Below are 16,688 nucleotides of genomic sequence, written 5' to 3'. Positions count from 1 at the left end.
GCCGAAGCAGAGCGCAAGAACTTAACCACTATGCCACCGGGCCAGGCCTGCAAACACAATTTCTATGCGGTTTGAATGTGATGGTAAGGTGAAGTCCCTACAGGGTTCTCAGGGGAGCACTTCAGAGAGTTATTTAAGACTCTAGGGGTCCAGGACAGCTTTCTGGGGAAATTAACTTTTTGATTGTATTCTAAAGGTTGAATAGAGGATGTGAAGAGAATAGTATTCTAGGCCATATAGCAAGTGCAAAGGCCTAAAGATAAGAGAGAGTTCCTGGCCGGCCCTGTGGCTTGGTGGTTAAGTGCGCGCGCTGCGATGCTGGTGGCCCGGGTTCGGATCCCGGGTGCGCATCGAGGCACCACTTCTCTGTTCATCCTGAGGCCGAGTCCCGCATGCAGCAACTAGAAGGATGTGCAGCTACGGCATGCAACTATCCGCTGGGGCTTTGGGGGGAAAGAATAAAATAAATAAAATCTTTAAAAAAAAAAAGAGAGAGAGTTCCTTTGGAGGATTGCAAGTAAAATTGTGCTTGGCAGATTGGTACAATCAATGCATGAGATAAATTCAGCCCCTCAGATGTTTTTGTTTAACCCAGAGAGTGTTGTTAAGAACTTCATGTTAGTGGCTAACCTTTGAAAAAATGAAATTTAACCTGAAAGACTGGTAATTGGGCCCAAATTCCTTGATGTTAGTAATCAGCTAGAGCTGTGTAAAGGCTGGCTCTCTGTTCTCCAGTTTTTTGTTTATTTGTTTATTTTAAGCACCAAGTTAGCTAAACTGCCTGGCCCTTAAAAGTGCTTTCAATTTGGTGTTCCCTGGGCTAGAGCATAAAATGTTTAGAGGGATCCTAGAGAATGAGCAGGAACCAGATTATTTTTGTTTTCCAAGCCAGATTAAAGAGTTTGAGCTTGATTTTGTAAGTAATGAGGCCTCTGAAGGGTTTTTAAAGGGGAATGACATGATTCAGTTTGAATTTTAGACAGATTACTCTGACTGTAGGATTGAGAATAAATTAACAATTGTTAAGGTTGCGGCTGGGATACCAGTTAGGAGATTGTTGCTACGATCCAGGCAAAAATGTGGTAGCCTGGGGATGCAAGTGGACAGATTTGACAGATATATTGGCGGTAGTTTCAAGAGAAGTTGAATGTAGTAGAGGAGGAAAGAGGGATCAAGAGTGATACTCTGGCTTCTGTCTTGAGCAGCCGGGTGAGTGGTGGTGAGAATAGGAAACCTGGAAAGAGGAGCATAGGAGACATAAGGTGGTGGATGCAGTCTAGATTATGGAGGTATAATGAAAAAGATTGGCAATGAGTTGAAATGGAAGGCAAGAAAGGGTGGAGTTAAAGATGACACTTAGGTTGTCAGCCAGAGTGGATGTTGGTATCATTAACAAAAATTGTGCAGTCATGCGTCAGTTAACAACAGGCATACGTTCTTATACAAACCTAGATGATACAGCCTACTGCACACCTAGGCTACGTGGTACTAATCTTGTGGGACCACTGTCTTATAGGTGGACTGTCGTTGACTAAAATGTTGTTATGTGGTGCATGACTGTAAAAGACTGGTTCTGGAAGTTAAGTTAAATTTGAATGCCTCTAGGCTCTCAACAACAAATTCTTAGGTCCAGTTGAATTCGAAGTGCCTCTAGGATTCTGGGAAGTTTTTGGAATTGAGAATCTGGAGTTCAGAACAGAAATCAAGATGGAGTGAGAGTTTGGGCAGTCATCTATCTAGAAGGGATGGTCAAAGTGGCGCTTTGACGACATTGGGTCAAAGGCTTTGACAAGAGGGTAAAGGGCTTAGTATAGTAAAAACAACTTTGTATTTGGAGCCAAGTCTTGCTTCTTTCACTATGGGTGTTTTTTATAAAACAGTATCCGTCTTTCAGTCTTATGTTCTTCATTGTATTGAGGATTAAATGAGAGTCAAATAGTACCCAGAGCCAGACCTCTGGATTCCTGTTCCAGCTTACTAGCTGCGGAACCTTGGACAAATTACTTAACCTCTCTCTGCTGCAGTTTCCTTACTGCAAAGTGAGGATAATGATAGTATGAACTGTAAAAGGTTGTTGCAAGGATCATATGAGATACCGTGTAAAGTGCCTGAAACAGTGGCTGGCACAGAGTAAACGCTCAATGTTAGTTGTGTATTGAAAATACTTTATAAACTAAAGTATTGGTAAGTAGAAAAGAAGAGGGTCATCTTTGAAGACCTACTTTTAAGGGATGAGAGGAAGAGAAGAGAATTTTTAAAAAGAGGGAAGGATGAATCAGAATGTTGGGATAACCAGAAAATTACTGTGTGAAGGAAGTTTTAATGGGAGGATGTGATCAGAATTGTTGGTGTGATGATTATTTATAAAGGATTTCCCATCTATTTCAGTTATTATTAGTTATCCCTTTTTCTTGAATTCTTGGAGGCATTTGGCCTATAATTATATATTGTTATATTTAATATTAAAAAGAAGCAATAATTTGTAAAGAGCTTCATAATTTACAGAGAGATTTAACAATCTCATCCAATTCTCACAACTTCCCTATAAGGTAGATGTTGTTTTCCTTACTTATTAGTAAAGGAGGAAATTGAGGCTCAAGGGATGGACTTGCCTAAGCAGGAGAACTTGAGTTGCAGTCTACGTCTTCTGATATTGAATCTCCTTCGATAATCTTATTTGCCTAATTAGATTGTAAGTTTCTTGAGGCCTGAATGTAATTAGTAATTTCTTTTTATCCTTTACAGCACCTAGCTCAGTGCTGAGCAGATGTAAGTATTCAAGCTAGATTGAGTGAAGACTGGCAGCAGTAAAAAATAACATGCCCTTCCTCCCCTCTGCCCTCTAGCGCCCTCACAAAGCCAATGCTGAGGAGATGACCAAGTACCACAGTGATGACTACATTAAATTCTTGCGCTCCATCCGCCCAGATAACATGTCTGAGTACAGCAAACAGATGCAGAGATGTAAGTCCATTCTTTTCCCTTCCTACTCTCAAGCCCCCAGTTGAATCTCCCTTTCAATTGGAGAGGCCCACCCTGCCTTCCCTTGTACCTCCCATTCAGCTGACCCCGATTTCCCCTGCCTCCCAAGAGTGCCAAAGTGCTGCTTTTTTCTCAAGTCTGATTTTCATCATTTCCTGATTATAGGGAATAGTGATTGAACTTTGTCTAAAGGTTCATAACACTGTGAACTAGGTTCATAACTATATAGAAAACCGTAATTGTTGTAATGGAAAAGCACTGACCTGGGAGGGGGAGACAGCAGATATAGGTCCCAGCTCTGACTCTTAACTGACTGAGCAAGTCACTTCCTCTCGGATTTGTCTTTTGTGAAATGGACTAATGTCATCCCTTATAACAGTAAGTGCTCTCACTTTATGACTATTAATTAGTTTTGTTTTTTATTTTTTTGAAAGTTTTGATATTTTATTGGATTTTTGCACAATATCCTTTCCTTTATCATGCATATTACTTGAGAATTTAGCAGCCACTTAGGACAGACTCTAGATGATGTAATCTTTGAGTTGAGATGATTCTACCCCTGCCCCCTGGGACTTGAAACTCAGAACAGGGGCCAGCCCTGTGGCTTAGCGGTTAAGTGCGCGCGCTCCACTGCTGGCGGCCCGGGTTCGGATCCCGGGCGCGCACCGACGCACCGCTTGTCCGGCCATGCTGAGGCCGCGTCCCACATACAGCAACTAGAAGGATGTGCAGCTATGACATACAACTATCTACGGGGGCTTTGGGGGAAAAAAAAAGGAGGAGGATTGGCAATAGATGGTAGCTCAGAGCTGGTCTTCCTCAGGAAAAAAAAAAAAACTCAGAACAGATCCCATCTCAGAAGCCACACTCAGTTTGGGGGAATTATGGGGATTATTTTAGCTGTGGGGGGAAAATTGGTTCAAATTTGGGAAAAAACTATCATATCTGACTTCTCCCTTGTGTTATTTTATTTTACTTATTTATTTATTTTTATAATTTTATTTATTTATTTTTTTCCCCCAAAGCCCCAGTAGATAGTTGTATGTCATAGCTGCACATCCTTCTAGTTGCTGTATGTGGGACGCGGCCTCAGCATGGCTGGAGAAGCAGTGCGTTGGTGCGCGCCCGGGATCCAAACTCGGGCCGCCAGCAGCGCAGCGCACGCACTTAACCGCTAAGCCACAGGGCCGGCCCTCCCTTGTGTTATTTTAGAAATTATCTCTTAGCACCTAAGATTTTGTACAATAAAACAGTGTAGCAGCATTGTTGATAAGTTTTAATTAGCTTATGACAGTTTATTTTGAAATATCAGGAAATCTGTGGCACTTGTCTGTTGCCACTAGTCACAAGGTAGTCTGATTCCCAAGGCGGAGAGTTACTTATTCGTTACAGTAATTGTGCAGTGGTTATGATTATAGAACCATAGACACCTTCTTTGAAGCATTAAGCTTCTTTGCCACCCACAACTCCAGGAGCTGCTGTCCCCTCTAAGTGAGGTATTTACTCTCTGAATTAGCAGGGTCTTATTTCCTTCCAAGGTGAGACAAATTTATTCCTTTGCTCTAGATGGCTTTAGGGGTTTCCATAACCTATTTAGGTCAGCGATCAGGCTCCCCTCTCAGCACAGAGTGCTCTCATTAAAGAAGCAGCTTGGTAATGAAGCAAGAAAATGAGCTTTGATGTCTTGATTTGAATCCCTTAGCTCTGTCACCTTAGCTGTGTGTTCTTGGGTAAGTCTCCTAGCCTCTTTGAGCCTTGTTTTCCCTTCTTTAAAAGGAAGACCATAGTACCTCTTTCATAGTGGAGCTTGTCAGGGAGAAATAAGATAATGTATTCAAAGCACCGACTGTCAATGAATGGTAGCTTTTGCTCTTATGACTTACGACTTTTGTTATTTTCAATTTCTGTCAAGGCAGACAAAATATTAGGCCCTCTGGAGTGTATAGGTTTGGCTCTGGCTCCAAGTTTGCTCTAATTTTCCTGAAACCAGCATTCTAAAGTTGTGCATTAAAAAATTAGGGGCCAGCCCTGTGGCTTGGCGGTTAAGTGTGCACGCTCCGCTACTGGTGGCCCGGGTTCGGATCCTGGGCATGTACCGATGCACCGCTTCTCCGGCCATGCTGAGGCTGCGTCCCACATACAGCAGCTAGAAGGATGTGCAACTATGATGTACAACTATCTACTGGGGCTTTGGGGGGAAAAAAAATTAGGTCTGGGGGCTGGCCACGTGGCATAGCGGTTAAGTGTGCGCACTCTGCTGCTGGCGGCCCGGGTTCGGATCCCAGGTGTGCACCGATGCACCGCTTGTCAGGCCACGCTGTGGCGGCGTCCCACATAAAGTGGAGGAAGATGGGCACGGATGTTAGCCCAGGGCCAATCTTCCTCAGCAAAAAGAGCAGGATTGGCATGGACGTTAGCTCAGGGTTGATCTTCCTCACAAAAAAAGAAAAAGAGAAAAATTAGGTCTAGGGCTGGCCCCGTGGCTTAGCGGTTAAGTGCGTGCGCTCCGCTGCTGGCGGCCGGGGTTCGGATCCCGGGCGCGCACTGACGCACCACTTCTCCGGCCATGCTGAGGCCGCGTCCCACATACAGCAACTAGAAGGATGTGCAGCTATGACATGCAACTATCTACTGGGGCTTTGGGGGGAAAAAATAAATAAATAAAATCTTTAAAAAAAAAAAAAAAAGAAAAATTAGGTCTGGGAGCCAGCCCTGATCGCCTAGTGGTTAAAGTTCGGCACTCTCTGCTTCGGCAGCCCGGGTTCGGTTCCCGGGTACGGAACCACACCACTCACGTGTCAGTAGCCATGCTGTGACAGCAGCTCACATAAAAGACCTAGAGGGACTTAGAACTAGAATATACAACTATGTACTGGGGCTTTGGGGAGGGGAAAAAAAGAAGAGGAAGATTGGCAACAGATGTTAGCTCAGGGTGAATATTTCCCAGCAAAAAAAAAAAAAAAGAATATACTAAAACCTTAAAAAAAAAGAAAAATTAGGTCTGACATTTTCTCTCATTGAAGATGAGGGTAGGAAGGATGAGGCTCTCTGAGGACTTCAAGGCACCTTACTGCCTCGATTCATAGAGTTATAGAGAGATGTCACTTAGTCCAGTGCTTCATAGCCAAGGGACTCTACAGAGACAATAACAGGGGTGTAAGAGCTGAGCTCTTTTTTCGTATTTAACAACACCTAAGTAGGAAATTATACCTGTAATAAGACCAAATAAGTCAGGTTTCCTTGCTCTTGGCTAGAATGTAATAAACATTTTATGGTCACTTTGAGACTTTGAGACCCTTGATCAGAAGTTCTGACCTAATATTTAATTAGTTAAAATGGGAACATGAATAAATGTAGTTTTTTTTTCTTTTGCAGAGGAAGATTTGCCCTGTGCTAACATCTGTTGCCAATCTTCCTCTTTTTTTTTTTGCTTGAGGAATATTAGCCCTGAGCTAACATCTGTACCAATCTTCCTCTATTTTTTGTATGTGAGATGCTGCCACAGCATGGCTGCTGAGTGATGTAGGTCCATGCCCAGGATCTGAATCCATGAACCTGGGCCACTGAAGCGAAGTGCAAGAAACTTGAACCACTCGGCCATGGGGCCAGCCCCTAAATGCAGTTTTTTTGGCAGATAGTCTGTCAGAACACAAGGCTTATGGTGGAAACATGGTAAAAGGGATTTATGGTGGTAGAATTTGGAGACATTCTCATCCCATTTTGTAGATGTATAAACTGAGACCCAGGGAGGTGAAATGATTTTCCCAGGGTCACACAGCAATGTGGTAGTAGAATGGAGAATGGAACTCTAGGCTTCTGATTCTGGAGTATTTTTAAATATGTTGCATATAAAATAATTCAGACACACAAAAAAAGTATAAAAAATAATATAATGAACATCATGTACCCACTACCAGCCTAAGAAAGAAAACATTACCAATACAATTAAAGCCCCCTGGTGCCTCTCCTTGATCACATACCCTTCCCCGCTCTGCCGTATTTCCACCACTGCCCAGGTATAAGCACTATCCTGAAGTCAATGGTTAATCCCATGCATCTCTTTCTGCAATATGCTTTTTACTGCCTTCTCTACCTACCTCTGCTCCCCCATCTCTCGCCCAATATTGCTCCCCTTCAGTCTAAAGCCTGCCTAAGAATGAGAAAAGTATTTAGAGTGGGAAGAGGGAAAACTCATAGAAAAGTCCTCCCTAGCCTCATAGAGTAGGCCAAGTGAGGGTCTCCTCTCTCATTTTCCTCCCTTTCCCTCTCTAATCACACAGCTCGTTGAGCTGGGAATAATGGGCTGGCCATTTGAGCCACATGTTGGTTTGGGGCCTGAAGGAAAATATCTTTTTCTTGTGTCTGAAAACACCCATTTCCTCCCATGGGGGCTCTACATCCCAAATGAGAGTATAAGCAAAACTTTGGAAACCCAGGGAGGCCAAGCCAACTGAAGGAGGAAGCAGCCGGAGGGGGAAATTGCTTGCCAATGGATAAATAGCCTGGCCCCAGGGACCAAAGTTCTTATTGACACAGCCTCCCAGTGTTTACCCGGGAAGTGGGGGAGAGAGTCTACCCCCTTATGCAGGCTACACTTCTTGGAGCACTTGTCTTGGCAGGGCACCCAACCAGGGCACCCTCCAAGTTTAGGGCAATGCCACAGTTGGTATCTCTTATGGTATTGCAAACCTTGAGCTTCAGCTGTCTCTCAAGAGATTACCACAGTCCAAGCTGGGCTCTCCTACCCTACTTCTTGCTCTGCTTTGGGAACCCCTGTTGATAACAGTGGGTGCAGTGGGAAGGCTGGGCAAGAGAATAAGGATCTGGCCCCACCCCTGCCGCTAACTTCCTGTATATCATTGATGTCTCAGCAGTTTCCTTTTCTGTGAGAGGAGACTTGGAGCCATAAGGTTCCTCTCTAGCTCTGTGAGTCTACAACCTTCAGGTGTGCTTCTCTTCCTGTCTTTTTCATTTCATTTGCATTATTGTTTGCATGTGTTTCCTCATTATGTGTTAGTTTGTACTTTTACCCCCTTAGGCCTGACATAACTTGACTCCAGTTGTCACTTGTGGGTGTAGTAAAAAGAGCACTGGACTGTGGGAGTCAAGACACCTGGACTCTGATTCTGGTTCTGCCACTGCCTGGTTCTGTAACCTTGGGCAAGTCACTTAACTTCTCCGTATCTGTTTGTTCGTCTGCACAGTGGGGTTGATATCTGTCTTGTCTAGCTCATGGGGTTGTAATGAGGATCAAATGAGATTGTGCATGTGAAATTACTGGGGAAAAGGCCAGAGTATGTTTTCATAGGCTTTTAGGACGGACAGACCAATGCTTGAAAACTGCCTTTGCCATTTACTAGCATTTACTCACCTCTCTGAGGCTGTTTCCTTATTATAAAATAGGACCAAATCCTACCTCGGAAGGTTGTGTAAGGGTAAATGACATCAGGTATTTAAAGCATTTACCATAGTGTCTGGCATGTTGCTAAGTGTTCAGTGGATGATAGTCAGTTACATAGGTCTCTGTTTGCTTCCTCATTGGTCAGCTGGAGTGAGGTCTAGGAATAAACCCAGGCTGGGATATGAGGCTAAACTTTTCTCCCTCAAAGAATGAACCAACATTTTTGGAGTACTTCCTTGCTAAATGCTTCCCCATATAAGATTTCTTGTAATCTTCTCAACAGCTGAGTGAGGTGGGTATCATTATTGCTTGTTAGATAATGAGCCAAAGCTCACAGAAGTTAAATGACTTGACCCAATTACACAGCGGCTAAGCAGTAGAGCCTGGACTAGAACCCGAGCCTTCTGATTCCAAATTCTGTGTTTTCCATCAGCTTATGAATATGTAAACAAAAACTAAAGGAAATTGTGGAAACTAACTTTTTGCTTATGTCTTTCAAGTCAACGTTGGTGAGGACTGTCCGGTATTTGATGGCCTGTTTGAGTTCTGTCAGTTATCTACTGGTGGCTCTGTGGGTAAGGAATATACATCCCTCCTCAAGGGCTGTGCTGGGCTGTACTAGTGAGGTCTGCATTTTAGGCCACTGTCCCAGTAGGGCTGATCTGTGACCATGTAAAATGGTCCTGTGGGTTTTTTATCTGAGGTCTTTAAAATGTCCTACTGGTTCAGTCTCAGCCCAGGTTCAGTCTCTGACATGGTACTGACAGGTGTCCTTGACCGTCCTCTCCTACCAAGAGATCTTGTATACAGGAGTTTCCTGCAGACCTTAGGGGATTGTTGAGATGCTGTACATAAAAGCAATTTGTGAACTGCAAAGTGCTATAAAAATGGGAAATGTCATCATCTGTGTCTTACAAAAGAGCATGGTAATTATCTTTATAGGTCAGAAATACCTCCCACATATCTCCCACTTCCATTAGTAACTTCGATTACCTCTAGGATTACTTTAATTCCTTTCTTAACAAATATTTATTTTCCTACGATCATTGTTTTATGTCCTCCCCCCACCTCCTGCCTCCCAATATAATCTCAGAAAACAAAGAAGTGCACAGGAAAAAAAATTGCCCACAATTACACTGTCCACGGATAACCATTGTTACCATTTTGGTGTTTATACATCCGTTCTTTTTTCTGTTTGTATATATCTGGACGTAGCATATGTACATCTATATTTTATAGAAATGTGTTGCATTATATATATAGTTTTGTGCTTGCATTTTTTACTTAGTAATTCTTTAAAATTTCTCTGTAGTAATCTATAGCCTGATTTCTAGTGGCTACATGATTATTCCATGTTTCGGACCAAATTCAGTTGATAGAATTGGTCCCTTCTTGTTGGATCATTTGGGTTGTTCATGTTTTTATTGCTGTTGAAGTTATACTGCCACAAATGCACTTGCACACATGAGCCTGTATTTCTCTCTCACTTCTTGGACCTGTTTGTACTTTGAGCCTCTACTACCTTTGATGTCTTCAAAATTTTTTGGCCATGAACCACAGTTAGAAATACATTTACACTTGCAGTCCAGGTTATGCACGTAGGACACACCTTCTCTCGCTCTAAAGCCAGTTTCACAGAAGAGAAGTTATCTTTACTGTTATTCTGATATTTTTTCTAGTCTATATCATTCAAAAATACGTATACTAATCATGACTCACTAAACCAATTTTAAGGTCTAATAATGGGTTACCAATCTCAGTTTGGAGAACAGTTTTTTTAGAGTAGCCAGTGTTATGTTTACTCCCCAGTGGGATAGGGTGGGGAGGAGAGGACTGGCTTGTGAGTTGTACAATACAGCTGTTGAATAGGCAGGTCCTACCTCTCACTGGGTTCCCTGGGCTTCTTGAGGGAAGGGGGAGAGTGGCTTGGTAACAGGCCTGTGTTCTCTCTTCCCATGCCCAGCAAGTGCTGTGAAACTTAATAAGCAGCAGACGGACATCGCTGTGAATTGGGCTGGGGGCCTGCACCATGCAAAGAAGTCCGAGGCATCTGGCTTCTGTTACGTCAATGATATCGTCTTGGCCATCCTGGAACTGCTAAAGTATGCCTGCCTGGCCTTGTCTTTTGGAGGAGCACCTTAGGCCAGGTTCCCACTTCCCTCTCCCCTGGGCTTGCCTCCCTAGTTTGCTTTTCCTAGCGGTGTGCTGGCTAGGATGTGTTCGGTGAGTGTCTCTGGCCATCTTCTCCCTGACGGGGTCTTGGTTTGATCTGAGCCCACGGCAAGATCAGGGGCAGGCGCTGCTCAGAACCTGCCTCCAGAGTGTCCCTGTGTGGCTGGAGTTGACCCTGGCTGTAGAGTAGGAAGATTGGACTTGGTCGGCTTGATCAGGCCTCTGGAGACACCCCTGCCGCTCTTCCACCTTCCTTCAGCCAGTTTCCACGTCTCTGGTGCTTAGAGATACCTGAGGGAGGCAGCTAGCCCGGTAAGCTGGGACCTGGCGCCCTTGGCGCGTCCCACTCCCAAAGAGCCCCCAGACCCCTGACCCCCTTCTGATCCTAGGTATCACCAGAGGGTGCTGTATATTGACATTGATATTCACCACGGCGATGGCGTGGAAGAGGCCTTCTATACCACAGACCGGGTCATGACTGTGTCCTTTCATAAATACGGAGAGTACTTCCCAGGAACTGGGGACCTACGGGTGAGAACTCCCTTCAGGGGCCAACCAGCTCACCCTCAGCTGCCAGCTCTAACTCTCCTATCTCATGTCACCAAAAACCACTTCCTGCCTCTTCTGCCATTCAGAACACCATACCCCAGCCTGGGGCACCTGCCATGGTCTCCTTCCCTCCCTTATTCTGGAGGAGGGGAATGATGGGACATAAAGGGTTGAGAGGGATAGGAGTCTCCTGACTAATTGTGCTTCTTTCCTGGCCACAGCTGAGTTGCATTACACTATTCAGATGTCTCATATGGCTTGAGTTTTAGGCTAGAAACATCAGGTTTTCTCACATGGGCTAGGAATTGGGACCCTTATGGATCATCTCAAGGGCTCTTAACATTTTTAGGTCACCTTCCCCTTTGACCATCTGACTGAAAGCTATGGACTCTCTCCCCAGAAAAGTACATGAACTTTTACATCTGATATCAAATAGTTAATAGACCCCTGCCCTTACTGAAGCCCATCCGGGGACCTCAGGATAAGGATCCTTGGAAGCTAATTCGTCAGGCTGTTCTGTCTGCTTCTATTAGCGTAAATACAGTGAAACCAGCCACTTTGCCATGCCAGTAGCCCTTGGGTGAAAAGTGGCTCTAATTCAGTTGTTTGCTATGGCAAGCATTAGAATAACTGAGCATTTACCATTTTGAAGAACTCTTCTTCCTTCTCTGCTCCCCTTCCCCAGGAGAGCGGGGATAGAGGAGTGAGCAGTAAAGCTCTCTGGAGAGGAGAGTTGTTATGGGGTGGGTGTTATTTCTGTGACCCAGCTACCAGCCAGCTTTAACCCAATCCAAGGTGGAGGTCTTGTGCCATGGGGTAGAATATTCCATCTCTGGGTCCATAAACAATTCTCAGTCTGGGTGCAGGTTCAGTGGTGTGTCCAGAGATGTGAGCTAGACTTACCAGTGAGAGGAATGGTACTAACCAAGGTGCCCCTGCTCTGTCCCTGGCCCACCTCATGGGCCCAGCTTGTCTCTCAGAACCACTGTCTCTCCTTAGCCTTCCAGCCCCCATCCTTGAACTTCTTCCTAGCTTCATCTTTCAGTGTTACTTTAATGTCCCTCTTAATTAGGATATTGGGGCTGGCAAAGGCAAGTATTATGCTGTTAACTACCCGCTCCGAGATGGGATTGATGACGAATCCTATGAGGCCATTTTCAAGCCGGTAAGTGGCTTATCCACCACCTGGGCTACAAACGGGATTGGTCGAAGGGAGGGGTGACAGAGCACCGCCAGCACACCTCAGGGATCTCTCCCCACTGAGAGGCTGCTCGGGAAATGAGATGTGTTTCAACCCTGGATTGCATGCTGTGTGGTCAGTTAGGGGAACAGAATTCATCCAGATATTTATTGATGCCTTTTGGGGGTCAGGCCCTGTATTGGATATAAGAATATGTAGGACATGATCTATGCCCTTGAAGACCTCACAGTCTGTGGTGTGGGGGGCAGGCACATACCCAACAGCGTGTGGTCAGGACTATTTTTGAGGGAGGAACAGAGGAGTGAGAGACACACTACTGCCTGGGCTGGGGAGAGGGTAGTCAGAGCTGAGTTCACAGAGGTGGTGACATTTGAGCTGGACCTTGAAAAATGAGTAACCCATGTGAAGAAGGAGGAGGTGCTGGAGGGGAGGGGAGGCACTCAGAGGGAATAGCGCTAGCAGAAAAGCACAGAGGTGCCAATATGTAGCTGTATGTAGACCAGTATGATGTGTAGGAGGAGTGTTGAAGGATGTGGTTGTAAATGTGTGTTGAGGTCAGTATTTCAAAGGGGGCCTTGAATGCCGTGCTGAGGAGTTAAATCTTCCCCTGTACGTAACAAGGAACCATTACTAGAATATTAATCTAATAAGGTTAGGTAGTCCAGCAGACGCCAAGTGCCTACTATATGCCCGTAGTAAGGGCAACAGAGAAGCCTGAGATATACAAAAGTGAAGTGCTTCTTCACAATATAAGGCTCAAAATCGCTAGGACCAAATGAGTAGAGCAGATGCAACTAAGGGTCAGAAAGGCTTCCTAGAGGAAGTGGCACTGGAGTTTGGGCAGTAAAAGAGGGAAAGATTTAGGGAGTTGATAAGGAAGCTGTTCTAGGTTTGGGGTTATTAGACCTAGAAGCCTCTTGGAGATGCTTTCCAATTGGAAAATTGAACAGAGTGAGGAAAATGAGAACTCCATGCTGATACTCCCTTTTCTCTACCACCCACCTGAGGGAGAGGGGAAAGGTGGGAGTGGGTGATAAGGAACAGAAGACAGTGCTGCAACCACCCCTTTCAGCCCCAAACCTCACATAGCTTTTTCTGAGGCTCATGGTGACCAGGATGTGTCCTTTTAGGTCATATCCAAGGTAATGGAGATGTTCCAGCCCAGTGCGGTCGTCTTACAGTGTGGCTCTGACTCCCTGTCTGGGGATCGGTTAGGTTGCTTCAATCTGACCATCAAAGGTGAGACCAGATAGCATAGGGATGGGTGGGCAGGGTCCTGCTGGGTGTTCCTGTAACCCAGCACCCCTCCTCCCCCAAAGGGCATGCCAAGTGTGTGGAATTTGTGAAGAGCTTCAACCTGCCTATGCTGATGCTGGGAGGAGGCGGCTACACAATTCGTAACGTTGCCCGGTGCTGGACATACGAAACATCTGTGGCCCTGGACACAGAGATTCCTAATGGTAATAGCTCCAGGGCCAGGGTGGGCGGGGCAGAGCTGGAGCTCATGTGTCCTCAAGTTCACAGCCCCTTTCCATTGGCCTTGACCTGTCTTCTTCTGATACTAGTCATTGATTCTCCTTCCTGTCCTCTGTGATTGTCAGACCATAGCCATCAGTTTTTCCTGAGTCCTTTTTGACCCTCTCCCCTCTCCCCCTGTTTCTGGTCTAGACAAAATTATCAGTGGTTATTTATAGCTTTGGAATTCTTACTCTATAGGGTAACTGGGGAAATGTGTGAGGGACTGCTCCCAAAGAGCATTGCCTAAATTCTTCTAAACCAGGGGCTTGGGTCTTCTCTTCATAGTGATGTAGACACTGCACAATGGCTTTAAAAAGATTGAAATCCTATAGGCACCCAAGTCTCACCCCATCTCAGAGGCATTCTTCTCTGTTTGATAGTTGGGCTAACAGGTCCAGATAAACCTACCAGTGCTTTTCTCAGGGTTCTGTGGTGGCCAGGTCTCTTGACTTTCTTATCCCCTGCCTCAATTAGAGCTTCCATACAACGACTACTTCGAATACTTTGGACCAGATTTCAAACTTCACATCAGTCCTTCCAATATGACTAATCAGAACACTAATGAGTACCTGGAGAAGATCAAGTGAGTATATCCCCAGACACCCCTTGATTGAACATGCCAGGCTCTGGTTTGTCCCTAACCAGAGCCCAGCCACCCTCTCTACCATTGGCCATAGACAGCGACTGTTTGAGAACCTGAGAATGCTGCCCCACGCACCTGGAGTCCAAATGCAGGCGATTCCTGAGGATGCCATTCCAGAGGAGAGTGGCGATGAGGACGAAGAAGACCCTGACAAGCGCATCTCGAGTAAGACCCAGACCCAGGCGCCTGTACCTTCCCACTCAGTAGGCAGCTCTGACTTCCCTCTGCTGTTCCTGGTCCCACATTCCTCCCAAGCTACCCACCAGTTGAGAAACCCAGGTCCCAGTGCCTGTAGGAACAGTTTAAGGAGTCTGAGTTCCTTTTCTTGGTCCCCTTCCCTTGGTGTCTCTTGGAGGACATGCAGGGAGTCACTGGGCACAGATGCTGAGATAAAGAATCTTCTGCTTTCTCACCCATATTTTCCATTGCCTCCTAGTCTGTTCCTCTGACAAACGAATTGCCTGTGAGGAAGAGTTCTCGGACTCGGATGAGGAGGGAGAAGGTGGTCGCAAGAACTCTTCTAACTTCAAAAAAGCCAAGAGAGTCAAAACAGAGGATGAAAAAGAGAAAGACCCAGAAGAAAAGAAAGGTGGGTTTGGGTTGGATCTTGAGCCCCAGGCCCTGGAGGAGGATGAATTTATGTGGGGCATTAGGAGGAGGGAGCTTACTCAGGCCCTGCCAGCTCCTTTGGGGCTCTTCCTCAGCTCCTTGGGCCTTTCACTGGCTCCCGGAAGTGGCAGGGCCCACAAAAGAAAGAAACTCGATTCGTCATCTCCACTGGCTAATTGAGCCCTGCCAGGCTCCAGAGCCAGGGACGTGCCTGGGCTCCCCGTGGTCAGGAGCATGGCTCTCACATACCACCCAAGCCCTTTTCCCAGCTCTTCACCCATTTCCCAGGGGGCTGCCTCCGCCCACCGGGTTCAGGCTCTAGCAGGCTGAGAAACCGGTTCGACTTGTTTCTTCTCAACAGGGCTCACTGGGAGGATCTGGGATGGGCTTTTCTCTTTGAACAGTAGTGTTGGGGAAGAGGGTTCAGGGTAGTGAAGATCCCATAGGTCTTTCCAGAGGGGCTGCCCTTGGCCATCCCTGCACTCTTGTGTTCTAGAAGTCACAGAAGAGGAGAAAACCAAGGAGGAGAAGCAAGAAGCCAAAGGGTGAGGAAGGAGCTGTCATCTTTCTGCCATTGGAGCACCAGCCCCTTTGTCCCACCACGCTGAGAGGGAAGGCACAGGGACAGCTGGTCCAGCTTACAAAGGCCTCTTTCAGGAATCAGTCTGTCTGTCTCTGCAGTTCTAGGCAGAGCTAGGAAGCCCCAACCCTCAGCAGTCACCTGGGCAGCCGGGGGTCCTGTGGAAGTCACTGTACCCACACTTTTGCCTCAAGGCCTCTGGGGTGGGTTATCTCATGGCAATCTTTGCTCTCTTCACAGGGTCAAGGAGGAGGTCAAGTTGGCCTGAGCAGACCTCTCCAGTTCTGGCTTCTTGCCAAGTTCCCCCACCTTTCTCCCCCAACCCCTCAGATTTTATATTTTCTATTTCTGTGTATTTATATAAAAATATATTAAATATAAATATCCCCAGGGACTAGACAGGAACCAGGGCCCTGAGCCCAGGGCACACGTGCTGGGTGAGCTCTTCTAGTAGCTGCCTTGCCACCCATCCCTCCCCAGTTCTTAATTTTGAACCATAGTGGGTGCCAGGTCTGGGTGGAAGGGATACTCTTAAGCAGCCATAAGACAAAATCCTAAAATGCCAAGTGCCTGCTTAGTAGCTTTGGAAAGGTGTCCTCATCGAGTATTCTAGAAGGGGTGGCTGGGTCTTCAGGTACCCTCTATTCTTTTCAGGCTCCTCAAGGTAACATCAGCCATTTTTAGATTGGTTCTGTTCTCATCTTCCCACTGGTCCCAGGTGAGCCCAGAAGTTCACACTGCCTGCCCTCTGTCTTCCCCCAATTCTGCAGGTGGAGATTGGTAGTCTAGTTTACTTCTTGAGATACTATTTTCATTTTTGTGAGAATCTTTGTAATAAAATGGTACATTTCTGTACCCTTCTGAGCCTGTCTCCTGGCAGTTTCCCTGGGTTGATTTCAACTCCACTTCCCTGCCCTTTTGGGGTCTATGAGGATCAGGGTAACTCCCTCAACAACAAAAGAATCCCACAACTTACCTGTCTTAATCCATCCCTCAAGGTTTGAGGTTAACCAGTCTTCTCACTCTACCCCCA

The 16,688-nt window shown here is 45.9% G+C and overlaps 1 protein-coding gene across 2 annotated transcripts in view; it reads left to right on the top strand.

The window, feature by feature from the left end:
• The window catches only part of HDAC1 (histone deacetylase 1), a 29,570-nt gene extending 13,044 nt beyond the window's left edge, over nucleotides 1-16,526 (top strand). The window contains exons 3-14 of one of the 2 annotated variants that reach the window (XM_087446374.1): nucleotides 2,847-2,964; nucleotides 8,884-8,958; nucleotides 10,347-10,485; nucleotides 10,945-11,086; nucleotides 12,177-12,269; nucleotides 13,436-13,544; nucleotides 13,625-13,765; nucleotides 14,298-14,406; nucleotides 14,501-14,631; nucleotides 14,903-15,055; nucleotides 15,572-15,620; nucleotides 15,896-16,526. In XM_087446374.1, the coding sequence (XP_087302500.1) occupies nucleotides 2,847-2,964; nucleotides 8,884-8,958; nucleotides 10,347-10,485; nucleotides 10,945-11,086; nucleotides 12,177-12,269; nucleotides 13,436-13,544; nucleotides 13,625-13,765; nucleotides 14,298-14,406; nucleotides 14,501-14,631; nucleotides 14,903-15,055; nucleotides 15,572-15,620; nucleotides 15,896-15,923 (1,287 nt within the window). In that variant the 3' untranslated portion in view covers nucleotides 15,924-16,526. The remainder of the gene's footprint in view (nucleotides 1-2,846; nucleotides 2,965-8,883; nucleotides 8,959-10,346; nucleotides 10,486-10,944; nucleotides 11,087-12,176; nucleotides 12,270-13,435; nucleotides 13,545-13,624; nucleotides 13,766-14,297; nucleotides 14,407-14,500; nucleotides 14,632-14,902; nucleotides 15,056-15,571; nucleotides 15,621-15,895) is intronic. The other variant, XM_087446375.1, reaches the window with a different exon arrangement.
• The last annotated feature ends 162 nt before the right edge of the window (nucleotides 16,527-16,688 follow it).

Source organism: Ceratotherium simum, chromosome 22 (genome assembly GCF_057802395.1).
Source record: "Ceratotherium simum simum isolate JZ-2026a chromosome 22, ASM5780239v1, whole genome shotgun sequence".
NCBI lineage: Eukaryota > Metazoa > Chordata > Mammalia > Perissodactyla > Rhinocerotidae > Ceratotherium > Ceratotherium simum.
The sequence above is the reverse complement of the archived record's forward strand: the minus strand, read 5'-3'. Positions and strand labels throughout refer to the sequence as shown.